General features: G+C 36.0%; 2 protein-coding genes across 6 annotated transcripts; one reads left to right on the forward strand and one right to left on the reverse strand.

Annotated features, from left to right (window-relative positions):
- Window positions 1-730: 730 nt before the first annotated feature.
- Window positions 731-3,660, forward strand: LOC107047921 (ketohexokinase). 4 transcript variants are annotated; one of them, XM_015270843.1, is made up of 5 exons: window positions 731-938; window positions 1,522-1,758; window positions 1,838-2,162; window positions 2,737-2,984; window positions 3,051-3,660. In XM_015270843.1, exons 2-5 carry the CDS (start codon window positions 1,616-1,618, stop codon window positions 3,445-3,447), a joined length of 1,113 nt encoding a protein of 370 aa, XP_015126329.1. In that variant the 5' UTR covers window positions 731-938; window positions 1,522-1,615; the 3' UTR covers window positions 3,448-3,660. The 4 variants fall into 4 exon arrangements, with proteins under 4 accessions (XP_015126329.1, XP_015126330.1, XP_015126331.1 ...); XM_015270844.1 differs by having other exon boundaries at window positions 1,566-1,758; XM_015270845.1 differs by lacking the exon at window positions 731-938 and adding an exon at window positions 947-1,175.
- Window positions 3,513-12,443, reverse strand: LOC107047923 (short-chain dehydrogenase/reductase family 16C member 6). Of its 2 annotated transcripts, none has more exons than XM_015270848.2 (8): window positions 12,221-12,443; window positions 11,480-11,634; window positions 9,048-9,202; window positions 8,142-8,319; window positions 7,912-8,041; window positions 5,610-5,733; window positions 4,761-4,886; window positions 3,513-3,953 (listed from the first exon to the last, which is right to left on the reverse strand). In XM_015270848.2, exons 2-8 carry the CDS (start codon window positions 11,618-11,620, stop codon window positions 3,884-3,886), a joined length of 924 nt encoding a protein of 307 aa, XP_015126334.1. In that variant the 5' UTR covers window positions 11,621-11,634; window positions 12,221-12,443; the 3' UTR covers window positions 3,513-3,883. The 2 variants fall into 2 exon arrangements, with proteins under 2 accessions (XP_015126334.1, XP_015126333.1); XM_015270847.2 differs by having other exon boundaries at window positions 11,480-11,638.
- Between the last annotated feature and the right edge of the window lie 469 nt (window positions 12,444-12,912).

The raw sequence follows: 12,912 nt of genomic DNA on the forward strand, positions 1-12,912 counted from the left end.
CCTTCAGTTGGCGAAAAAATTCTATTTTGCCGAAAGTTAACTTTCCTCCTCGAAAAATCCAAGATCTGACCCTTGATCCAGGTGAAAAAAAAAGTTTTTGAATATGAAATATCCAAAAAAATCATACAACTCCTACTGGAGTATGTTTCTAGGGACTCCCCCAATCCCATAAAATGTTAGCAACCCCCTCGGAAACACACAAACATACTTGAGGCTAGTAGAAGGGTAAAAACTTATTTTTTTGCGATTTTTACACGAAACCATTTTTTTTCTACATGCAAAATGCAAAAAAAACAAACCACTTCTATTGGCGCCTTAAATTTTTCTATGAAATGTAAGAATTTTTTTACATAAACAGTAAACTTTATAACCCAGTTGCATCGAATAAAACTCTTCGTTCAAAATTGTTCTATTCATTTCGAAATTTTAGTTGGAAATTAATAAACTGCATTTACTTCAATGAAAATGTTTTAACTATATTTCCATCCGTTCCTAATAAATCTTCAATCAAAATCGAATAAATGGTTTATTTGATCCAAATAAAATTTGTTTAATGCAAAAGAACTGTTTTTCTGGATTCATCGAATAATTAACGGATATTGATTTGGAGAATAGAATGATCATCATTCACAAAAAAATCAATCAACGTTTGAATTGCATTCAAAAACAGAAAGGGGAGGGGACAATTCCCATTGGTGCGTGAGAGTTTACAACGCAGCGACTACAGCTATTCTGCTCCGAAATGTTTTCCTCCCCTATTCGGAGAAAAAGTTCTCACTGGTTATCGTAAAATGGGGTGATGTGGCTCGCGCGAAGTATCGTGGTGATAATGAACGGTGAAAGGCCAGGATATCGTGATAAAAAACGTCGATGATTGGATAATTCTACGCATGAATGTCAAGTGATAATAACTCGAGCATTTTGTCTGCAAACTAGACGTATGTACCGTTGTACTGTACTGTTTATATTCACATAGAATATAAACAGTGTCAGCTGTGGATTCGTTTGTTGTTTTTTTTCATTCGTTTGTAAACAGCTGAGGTGATAGTGAACGTTCCATGGATGAAATCATTTAATAGAAAAATCGAGCAATTTCGCTAAGAAATTCTCTTAAATTTTTATTGGAACTCTATAGGAATTCTCTCGAAGTTTTATTAGAATTCGATCAAAAAATGGTATTCGTTTTTTGCTCCATTTCTACAAAAAATTGTGCAATTTTACCGTGTCATTTTGTTAAAAGATATTTGATAGAAAAAAGGCCATAAATTTTTATTTTTCTCGTAATAAAATCAAAGAAAAAAAAGTGGGAAAATGCTTTTTATCGTAGAAAAAAATCCCAACAGGATAAGTTACACAGAAAAATCAACATCTGTCGACATTTTCTATAAATAAATAAATATTACAGATATTACAGATATTTGTTTTCAATATCTATTTAAAAACGCCGGGCCTTTCAACTGTAATAAAATTTGCCCAAAAAACAAATGGAATTTCAATAGAAATTCAATGTAATTTTTTTAGATAAAGCGCTACGTTTTTCTACTAATTTTTTCCATACGTGTCAGTATCTGGTGGTCATCAAGAGGCCAGAGTGGGTCCAATTAAGATTAGAGCTATGATTTCGAGCTTCTACGAGAGAATCGTCGGTGGATCACCTCCACCTGAAGTGAATAAACCAAAAATTCTCTGTGTTGGACTGACTTGTCTCGACATTGTGCAGACAGTGAACACTTTTCCTGTTGAGGACTCTGACACCAGGTAAAATGAGGAAACTCCAAGATGTTGGAGCTCTGGAGAATTCAGTTTCACATTCACAATTTTTTGATTGTTTTGACAGGTGTTCGGACTACAGGTGGCAACTCGGTGGTAACTCAGCGAATAACTGCACTGTTCTATCTCTATTGGGCAGCTCAACTGAATTTTTCGGAGTACTGGGGAATGACTATCAATTTCACTTTCTGCAGGATGATATGCGCAAGCATGGAATTGATTTCTCACATTGCCCCAGGGTCCAGGGCATTGGGTGCCCCACGTCTACAGTTATTCTTTGCTCTAACTCTGGATCACGTACTATTGTGCATTACAACCCTAATTTTCCGGAGTTGACGCTGGAGGACTTTGAGAAACTGAATTTGGAGGATTATAGCTGGATTAATTTTGAGGTATTGGTGGAAAATTTCATTAGTTCCACTATTTGAATGGCAAAATTTCAATGGGTGCAATTAAAAAATTAAAAATTTCATGACTATGAATCATAAGGGGGAGTGGGATAAGCGAGGAATGTTCAACTTTTTGAGAATCTGATCTTTCATTAAATTTTTGGATGAAATATATCATTTTTTTTCTCACACAGACAGTTAAAGTTTTCGTAATGAGTCTAAACTGAACTTAATTGATGAATATGCCCCTGAGTTATGGACATTTTCTAAGGAATGAGCAATTGAATAAGTAAAGTCTTCACACAGAGAAATGACGCATTAAAATAAAATGAAAGTTTTTCTTAATTTTCTTTCTATTCATTTCAATACCATTTTCATTGAGAATTAATAAACCGTCTTTGCTTGAATGGAAATGTTGTGATCATATGAAATGAATATCATTCATTCCAAATAAATCCTTTATTGCAATCGTAAATGGTTTATTTGATCCAAATAACGTTCATTTAAAATTAAATTAGTTAGTTAAAATGAATCAGTGATCTGGGATCATCAACAACAACAAAATCAATGTTCCCAGGGTAGGAATATACCGAGAGTCCTAACGATGATGCAACACGTAGAGACTTACAACGATTCCCTGAAGGAGGGAGAATCAGACCGTTCCCCCGTGACAATCAGTGTTGAGCTAGAAAAAATGAATTCAGAATTGCTAGATCTCCTACCTTACGCTGACGTTGCGTTCGTCTCCAAGGACTTTGCTCGCAGTCGAGGGCATGACAACATGAGCGAAGCCATTCGAAGTATCGCTCAAGATATCAAATCTGGGTAAATAGTACTCTTCCCAAATCTTCCCAACATTATTGTTAACATTTTTCTATTCTATTTTCCTAGTGCTACAATAGTTTGTGCCTGGGGCGACAGAGGAGCCATGGCAAGAACTCGTGATGGCACTATCGTTCAGTCTCCAGCTTTTCCTCCTACAAAAATCGTTGACACTCTGGGAGCTGGGGATACATTCGTGGCAGCAACTATTCACTATTTAAATAACATTAAACTTCGGAGTGAAAAGAGGGAAAATAAATCCGACATTTGTGATCAAGTGAATCAATCAGATGGGGGAGTAACGAGAAACCAAAACATCGAGAGTCTCCAGTGCAGCAAAACTGCGTTCATAGATCAATCAGCCCTGCAATCAGCCATCACATTTGGCTGCCAGACTGCTGGCATCAAAATAGGATTCAGTGGATATGAGGACTTACGACTGAAGAAAAACACCAGCAACATGTAGCCTCTGATAATTTGGTTTTAGTTATTGTATTGGGGAATTTCATGGGTGAAAATTAACTTCCGGAGTGGTTTGTTGCGTTTACATCATCTAAATTTATATATTTTTTGATACAATAAATTTTATAATATTATTAAAAAATAAGAAAATTCAACAGATGTACCTCAACGCTCTCTTAATAAAAATCTTACATGTTTGTGCAGGCACTTCAAGCTACGTACATTTTTAATGTGGTTTATTTATTTACAACAAGGCACACTTGAATACTCAACATTCGGTGAGCAAGAAGATATGTATGCGCAATATCTACCCTCTTGCATACAAATTTGGGAATCACAATCCTTCCATTGCTCACAGGGTTATTCATAAACGACGAATTTTTTTTTATCGTGTGTGGACGAGAAATTTTTGCATGAATAATTTTTTACTGTAAGATGTTTTATGTGTGGGCTTCAAGGCCGCTGTCCAAAAATGTTTTGATGAGGCTCCAAACTTTCTCAGGGAAATTCCTGATGAAACAGAAAAATGGATGACACATGAGTTAACGAGATTGTAATCTTGGGGCTGACGGGGCTGGGCTTCGCATTGTTCAATTTAATTTCATGTTGTGAAATATTCGGGAGGAACGGAGTTATCATGATTATTTTGGGGTTGCGCATAATAAAGAAGGAACATGACATCTCACAATCTAGGCATTCCCTCGACTTTCCTGGCCTGAAAATAGCTATGGTAATTCTCTATTGAATGGTTTTATAGTCCCGAAAATTTTAAAAATAGGGATAACTGCAGAATTCTGGAAGAAGTCAGACAAGAATTGAAGAATAAAAAATAAATGGACGTGTAACAAAACTATGCATTTGCATAGTTAAATATTCGACGTCAACTCCACGCGAGTAAAAAACCCCACAGCACTCACCCTGAAATATACTATCTAAACAATCAATTTTCCATCGTAAAAATCATTTGTTCGGAATTGAAACAAATTTATTCATATTCAAGTTGAACCAATTTCAATTATTTATTTATAAACAACGAATGTTCAAAAAAATGATAATTCTGTGCGCAATATAATTTGAATGGCGCTGAATATTCACGATTTTTTTCAAATTTTTCTCACCCAATTTCATTGACAAATTTGATGATTGAAGATGGTTGAATCTATAGTGGCGTCTGTACCAAACTATAAAAGATACTTGGATATCCTTAAAGCATCGAACGCATGAAAATAATACACTAATTGTTTACCAATGGTAAAGTTCTTTAAGAGCTCATGCATTCCTCTCAATAACTAAAGGCTAATAATAAGAGTGATTTACCTGAAAGTCGTATTAACCGTCAGCCAATGTCGTGGAATCGATGCCTCCGCGTAATTTCGCCTCTGGGCGGTCACAATCTGCGCCGCAGCTTCCTTCGGTGGAACGAGGGCCATCAAACTTGGAAATCTGGATGATTCAACAATTGTTGATAAACCGTTTGTGAAACCACCGCAGTTCTCATTTTATCGTAATAAATTCTTCAAAGTTGAAAATTCGCGATGGACTTGGATTTTTATAATTTTCATGCATTCTTATCGTCACAGATTCAAATTCAAACTGGGTTGTGGCATAAAATTGTTTCACTGGATAGAATTATAAACAAAAGTTCGATGGAAAATAGTGGATATTATGTATCTTTAAATTTAAAAAATGTCTCTTTTTTTCATCACATTTTTATATCCACCCGTAAAAAATTTCCGCCACGGGAGATAAAATAAAGGACCTTTACTCACGTGCTTATTCTGCACGTGAACACAACTCCTTTATTTTCCCCCCCTAGATAGGGAATATTCTATTCATCCAAATGTTCATTTCTCATTTGACTCCTTAGAAATGAAAAAATAGTATATTTCGTAACGAGTGCAAAAAAGTGTTTTTTGGCGAGTGGGAGGTTTATATCACGAGCCGAAGGCTAGTGATATAATCCCACGAGGTAAAAAACATTTTTTCACGAGTTACGAACAATATTTTTCATCACAATGTGGCGGAAATTGGACTTTTAGGCACGCGGAGCGTGCCGAAAAGTTCACTTTTCGTCACAGCGTGATGAAAAAGTTTATATGAATAATCGTCATTCTATCAATGACTACGAAATTTTTATCAAAAACTGAAATTTCACATAGTCATTACCTAATCTTTGGTTTTTTACACAATCCAGTATCGACCATATAAGGATAAATAGTAGTGAATCTGATGTTGGATCCTCGACTCCCCGTCGTATTCTTAATTTCATCAGTGAGGGCCTCCATCAGACCTATAAAAACAATTCCCTTGAAGTGTGTCAATTGTGTTTGGTAAAAATAAAAAAAAATCTCTTCTCCTTTACTAGTAGAGAAAAATGGATTAATCAATTCTGAGAGAAAAAATTAGTTCTGCCGAAGAATTATACGTTCCCCTAAAGAGATCTTTTGTCGTGGTGAATCAATTTACTTGTAGACAAAAAAGAAAGTTTCCACCAAAACACGATAACTTTCGCAGTAGTAATTGTTCTCGCGAGACATTTTGTCTTGCAGGTAAATACACCCGTTCTGCAGAGAATTATATAAGACTCCAGTTTTATTAAGTGAATGTTATTGAGTGGTGTATATCTTTGTCGAATAAACACTTATAATTTCCATGGCACAAATGGTAATTCCAAGAGGAAACTACAATTTTCTTGCCGAAAACAGTGTTTTTGGCAAAACTAAATAATTTAGAGGGGACAATTTTTTTGGGGAACAAATATTCCTTCCTCGTAAATGTATTCTTTCTATGGTATAAATCTTTGGTGTTCTCGCAGATCAAATGATTGTCGTACAATCATTATATTTTTTCCTGACACTAGGAAAAGAGCGCGCTTCGTGCGCGCACAATTGGCGAGTGATTTATATTGTTGAACTCGGGAGATCGTGATCCTCAAATTTACCACCACTTTTCCCAATCCCCACTACAATCCTTGTCGCCCACCTCTGACACTCAGGGCTACAATCTCCTCAGTCCGACAGTACATATTATTCTTTATCATTCTGTATTCATTTGTTCATCAATAGGGAGTTGATGTGCGCTTTTGTTATGTTTAGATTTGAGAAAAAATCTGAAAAATGATCTTTAAAAATTTCCAGGATTAAAAATTCATATTGTAAAGTTTATGAAAATAGCTACTTTAATAATGAAATCGGTCTCAGCTTCCAAGTGTGAAAATGTAAGCTTTTGTGAAGGACTGTCGACCAATTTTCTCCTGATGACAACAATTCAAATTCTTCTAGGGATATTTCTGATTATCACGACAAAAATTTAATTTTTGTGAAAGATATTAAATTTCTTTCCATCAAATATTCTCACGTGGAACATATAGTTTTTCGGTAGAACAAATTTTTCTTTCAGTATATAAGGCTCATTTTGTTTATTTAATTTCTCGATATAAGATCTAGAATTTTGAAATCGTCATCAATGTTCACCATCTTTATGATCCTATTGATAAAAAAATCTTTAGTGAATACTGTAAAATGTTATTTTTCGAGGATACACGTGACACCCTTAACCCTCGATCACTCGCTTAATGAGCGCGGCGCCGCCCGTTTTCATCTTTTTATATTTTAGCACGTTCGTCGATACTTAAAAATTCTGAAAAAATTAGAGTTCCTAGTTCAATCCTGTTATTAACCGTTGGAGTTAGCCGTTTGTTTCTCGGCAAATTTGTTTAGCTAAAAAAAAAGAAAAGAAACGTCAAACTGACAGAAAAGCGGCGCCGCGCCGCCTCATGCGAGTGAGTCGCTGTCGACCCCTCGAGCGCCAGTGTTGCTACATTCACTGCCGCACTTGAAATCCGTACATAGCGGTAAGCGCCCACGTGGCAAATGCGCGCTCGGTTTGACCCAGCGGCGCTGCGCTAACCGTGCGGCGGATGGAGACTGGCGGTCGAGCGCGAGCGATCGAGGATTGGACTCTGTTGGTCGCGCTATGAGCGCCGCGCCGCACATTTTCCGATTTTTTAAATTACACTGCAGTGAAGCCCCAGAAAAATTTAAAAAAAATTTACATCTCATTTTGAAGTGTCTAGAAGCCCTATCAATGAAAATATCCGCGAAAAATATCCTAAGTTGTTAGATTTTCAAATTTTTATTCCGAAACTCTGGACCGTGTACCGTGATAAGGCGTTTAGAAAAACATGGCAACTTTGAGCTTGAATATTTAATTAAGGGTAACATTGCACATGAAGATCTCGCGGGACTTCTTCAAGTATACGATCACTCTTCAAGTATACACTCTTGATTTTATTCAGATTATTCCTAGATCTTTCAAATTTATCATTTCGAATTGATAAATTTATCAAATTTATCGTGTCGATTTATGCTGGTGCAGCGCGGCGCTTACGACGCGACCAATGGAGTGTTGAACATCAAACTTGATATATTAAATGTCTAGCCATTAAGAGTAAATGAATGCAGCTGACCTCTAACAGCAAATTTGCTGGCGCAATAGGGGACCACATTCGTGAGGCCAACGATGCCAGCTATTGAGGACAAGGCCACGACGTGACCGTGATTATTGGTGATCATCGTGGGCAGAAATGCTTGCAGCATCTGTTTGTGAATCAATGTACAATGGAAAGTTGAATGAACTCATGGGCATTTAGTCTGGTGAGACAAAATAAAACTAGTGAAAGTTTGTTATTTGTTTTACCCAGAAGTGCGCCATCACGTTTACATCGAATAGCTTCTGTATTACTTCGGGTGTGTGATCCATAAATGGTTGGCAGGGCATTATACCTGCATTGTTCACGAGAATCGTGACATTTCCAACTTCTGCTTTTACTCTTTCGGCTACTTTGAATACCTCTTCGCGATTCGTTACGTCACATCTGCATGCATAAATATTTTTTAAATGACAAATTGCTCGCGAATTGCATCTAATAACTGAGGTAATGAAATCGAAAACATTAATTAACAAACGCTATGCTCCACCCACAAATAATTTGCAGAAAAACCTAGCGAATTGAAGAATTTTGCAGCTTTACTGCGCATTTTTTATAGATAACTTCCAACAGAAATTATTGTCTACAAAAATCAATGGAATTTGATCTTTTTGCACGATTTTTTCTATTGAGGCATTTTTTATAGGAATTAGTCAACATGAATTTTCAAAAAATTTCCGCTGTATTTTGCTTCTCTTGTCATGAAAAAAATCAAACAAAAAAATTTGAAAATTTGGGCCGAGTAATTTCATCTCAAACCGCAAGCACTCACGAAAATTTTGAGTTGAATTGAACTGCTGAACTTTAGACATTTAGTTTTCATTCCCCAGTTTTTTTTTACGTTTAGAGTTTTCAATAGTTGATTTATCATTTTTAGCATGAATTCCATAAGGGCCCATGCATGACAAACAATATGTTAATTTTATTTTTTCAAAGCTGCTGCCGTTATTTTTCACTAGTCATTCGACAACAAAATTTCATATATTTTTGCATTTTTTTCGAACGTAAAAGCATGTCTTCCCAGAAAATGATAAACATCTTCGATGTCCTCTGCAAACGCGATATCAAACTGCGAGAAATTTCTGGAGATAATTATGACGCATTATTTTACGTACTTATATGCATGCGCCTTAGTAGCACCAAGCTTCATGACTTCGTCAACGGTTTCTCTGTTCCCCTGGGGATCGAGATCCCAGCACACTACAGTACCACCCAGAGATGCATATTTCAATGCCAATTCACGTCCAATTCCGTGACCAGCGCCGGTAATCTGCATAGACGGAATACATTCATAAAAAACGAGGATACATACGCTTATTAATTATAATTCCATCGGTTAAGTTTTTTCTTATTCATGAATTTTACGATGCACGTGGACCGACGGATTAACATAATATTAGTGCTATTAATGACTCATTGTAGTTGTGCACGTTGAGAGGGACTGCAGGTTCTACAAGTTTGGATAAGGGGAATGCCGATTATGCAACAGTGGTTTTACTGTGGAATTTCAATGGGTTTTATCACCGATGATGCAAAATAATATGAGGCAATTCAACTTGAATTTTAGTTTCTACTACATATGTTTGGGTCTGAACGAGACAGAAAATTTTTCGTTAAGGGGTGACCTGACGGACTGCCTTTGTCTATATCAAATTCTAGAATTCTGTTTTCTCCTACAATTATTAATTTTTATCTATGAAACTACTTTATCGACTTCATCATTGCATTGTTGAACTAATGAAGTAGTTTCAGGGATGAAAAGAAAAATAATTGCAGGAGAAAAGAGTATTCTAAAAGTTCATACAGACAGGGGTTCCGTTTCCGCTTAAGGGGTAACTCTTAATTTTCCAAATTTTCGAACAAATTTCCTGCTGAAAGTTATCGATATTTTAAAAAATCGAAGCACATTAATCTCCAGGAGGTGCTTTGGGTTGAAAAAATATTAATCATTTTGAGCAGGAAATTTGTTCAAAATATTCGAGAAAACGATGGCCTTCTGTTACCCGTTAAGGTGAGCGATAGGTACAACAAAGGTGTCAAAATAATTCTGTAATTCTTGCATTCACAATATTTGCAAAACGCCGGTTCGGCAATAAAATCTTCACTCGTCCTTCTAAAACACTCGAAATTCCTTGAACTTTGAGTGACATTTGCATATCGAGTTTCAAGATTTTGGACTAGTGTTAAGATGGAATTGGGGTTTTGCGTGATTGTTTTTTATTCTGATAAATAATGAAAAATCAATCAGTTATGGGCAATTGGAAACGTTTGCATTATGATGTTATAATGCAGAAGTATCTTTAACTCGTTGCTTCACGAATGTCGCGAATCGTCTCGGTGTGAGAGGAGTGGGGGGTTTGTCCGGGTATTGGTGCGCCATAAGAGAAGCACGGTGGCGCACGTACACCAGTACAAAACGTTGAAAGGTGGGGAACCGCGAAAGGAAGCATGGGCTAAGGATATTCAAGTACTTTGGCTATTTTTTCTCTTGTGAAATGCTTTTCTACTTTTGTAGTCGAATATCGGAGCTGTCATTTGAGCCCCATTGGACCCCAACTTTCCGCATATTTTACAATGAATTTATTGAAGCGTTAGAAAACATTTTAAAAATCTGAAAGAGATTAGAAAGTTTACTTTTGGAGGAAGATTGAAGAAATCATTTAAAAATTTCAATTTTTCAAAGTTACGAGCATTTTCTATAAATAGTTTATAAACAATAAATTTTCTACCATAAAAATCATTTGTTCGGAATCGTAATAAATTTATTCATATTCAGAGTTTCACCAGAAATCGATTTCACGCCTTAAAAAATGAGGTTTTCGAACGTTTAAACAATTTTCATGATTTATTAATAAACAATGAATGTTTAAAAAAAAGATAATTCTTTACAAAATGTAATTAAAATAGCGCTGGATATTCATGATTTTTTTCAATTTTTTTTCGAGCAATTTAATTGACAAATTTGATGATTGAAAATGGTTGAAACTAGAGTCGTATCTCATAATTTTATTTGATAAACGAATTTCTGTGGTTTACGATGAAAAATTGAGATCATTAGGCTTTCCCGTACTCAACAAACGTTCAAATTTCAGTTTTAATGATGACTTTCATATGAATTTTGAATGAAAATTCTATAACTTTGAAATAATTTCAGTAGCGAAGTGGTAAAACGGTATAAGTAAATTTTGACTATTGACCAGTTTTCAATCAATATCTCGGAATGTAAGGGAGATAGCAATTTTTGTTATAATCTTTTTTGTGGAGCCGATTGAGTGCTACAACAAATGTAATTAAGAAAATTTCGCTATCTTCCTTAAATTCGGAAATATTCCTCAAAAACTCAACTGGGAGATAAGTCGACTTAAACCCTTTTACCACTTCGTTACTAATTTCATCTCGTCGACAAAAAATTTGAATTTCCACAGCACCAAAATCTCTTGAAATTCCACATCAATGAGTAATTGAACAAGAAAAAAAAATATCTTCAAATTGAAGATGAAACTCCCCGGTGCCCAACTTTAGCCCCAGAAAACATCTAAATTCGTACCAGAACTATTTCTCCAGCAACACTCTTCTCCTCCACCGGCACGAACAGCCGGTACGTACTCTCCAAAATACTGAAGAATATTTTGACAAACAGCAGACACACGTCCGCGAGAATCAGCACACCGTCGTATGCATTCACCATAATTGACTAGTTTTCTATCTGAAACAAGAAAAAAAACACTAAAATACTCCAGTGCTATAAAAACTCGTCAATTCCCGGCGATTCCAGTCGAGTCAATTTATCGCCCCAATTCTTCCATTCATTAAAAAGGGTATAGTTGGCACTATTAGAAGTTTGCAACTGTTTCGTAATGTCTTTATATCGATCAATGGACGCGCACGAGAAGCCGCGCTCATTACGATTGATAAAAGCGTGAATTATTCACTCGAAATTGAAAAATTGATGTTTCGCTCCTCAAATGTTCCTACACTGAGAAAAAAAAATGCTCTTGCCAAGCATATTTACTTGGCACAAGTAAATGTATACAAATATCGGCATAAGACATTTGTAAATTTTCTTGTGATTAGCAATTACACTTGGCAAAAGTAAATTTTTTTTCTCAGTGTATTCGTTGTTATCCTCTTTTCAATAGGGATGATGAATAGTGCGCAGTATCTCAGACTTCATCCACCATAGATGAACCCTGCACCCACTGACAATAATTTTCACCAATTCATCAAATTCACAAGTGCCCAATTGTGCCTATTGGACGGTTCTGATAATAAAAACTTCGCTACTCACGTTTTACTGTAATTGTTGTAAGGAAAACTGAATATCCTCCGCTGAGTGACTAAAACTATCCGCTGGGATTTCTAAAAGTACTGAATGCAGTTGAGTTGCGTTTTCTTTTGAATGCAACTATATATTTGGTGCGGTGAGGGTCGCAATCGCAATCGAGAATGAAAGTTAAGAATAACTAACAGCTACAGGAGCATTCGAGTTCGAACCGCTGTCGTCAGTGCGCGAACGCTGACTGACGCTTATGCCTTAAGGTATGGGCTATGGTGAGCCACATAACACCCACTTCCAGTGGATGCATACCGATATGAAGAATTGCCGCGCTTCACTGTTGGAAAAAAATTGGAATTTCAAGGATAATCTGGTAGTAATTCTGAGGGGAGTGACGTTGTGTTCGATGCAGGGAGAAACGGCTTGTAAATTTCAAGTTTCAGCAGCAAGTTCAAGTGAATTCAAACAGTTTTGAGTGTGAATGAACCATGAATGCCACAAATCGGTCGAGTTTTCTTCATTTTTATTGATTTTTGGTTTAATAATTAAACTCAAACAAATGTTTTTTACCCCAGTTTTTTCCTTCGAATGTTGATTCTTCATTTCATTTTGGGTGAAAAGGAAGAATTTTTTAAGTCAGCTGGAAATTCGAGGGAGTTTAAATAGTTTTGACCAGACGGAAGTCGGAAATTTCACAAGTCATT

Source organism: Diachasma alloeum, unplaced genomic scaffold (genome assembly GCF_001412515.2).
Source record: "Diachasma alloeum isolate Michigan unplaced genomic scaffold, Dall2.0 Dall_scaffold_78908, whole genome shotgun sequence".
Classification (NCBI taxonomy): domain Eukaryota; kingdom Metazoa; phylum Arthropoda; class Insecta; order Hymenoptera; family Braconidae; genus Diachasma; species Diachasma alloeum.

Excerpts from the sequence above, each read along its gene's own strand:
- LOC107047921 (XM_015270843.1), top strand. The coding sequence starts at position 1,616 with ATGATTTCGAGCTTCTACGAGAGAATCGTCGGTGGATCACCTCCACCT. Across the intron at positions 2,163-2,736 it reads ATAGCTGGATTAATTTTGAG|GGTAGGAATATACCGAGAGT; the intron begins GTATTGGTGGAA and ends CAATGTTCCCAG. Across the intron at positions 2,985-3,050 it reads GCTCAAGATATCAAATCTGG|TGCTACAATAGTTTGTGCCT; the intron begins GTAAATAGTACT and ends CTATTTTCCTAG.
- LOC107047923 (XM_015270848.2), bottom strand. The coding sequence starts at position 11,620 with ATGGTGAATGCATACGACGGTGTGCTGATTCTCGCGGACGTGTGTCTG. Across the intron at positions 8,320-9,047 it reads ACTAAGGCGCATGCATATAA|ATGTGACGTAACGAATCGCG; the intron begins GTACGTAAAATA and ends TTATGCATGCAG. Across the intron at positions 3,954-4,760 it reads ACGGTTAATACGACTTTCAG|GAATTTCCCTGAGAAAGTTT; the intron begins GTAAATCACTCT and ends CTGTTTCATCAG.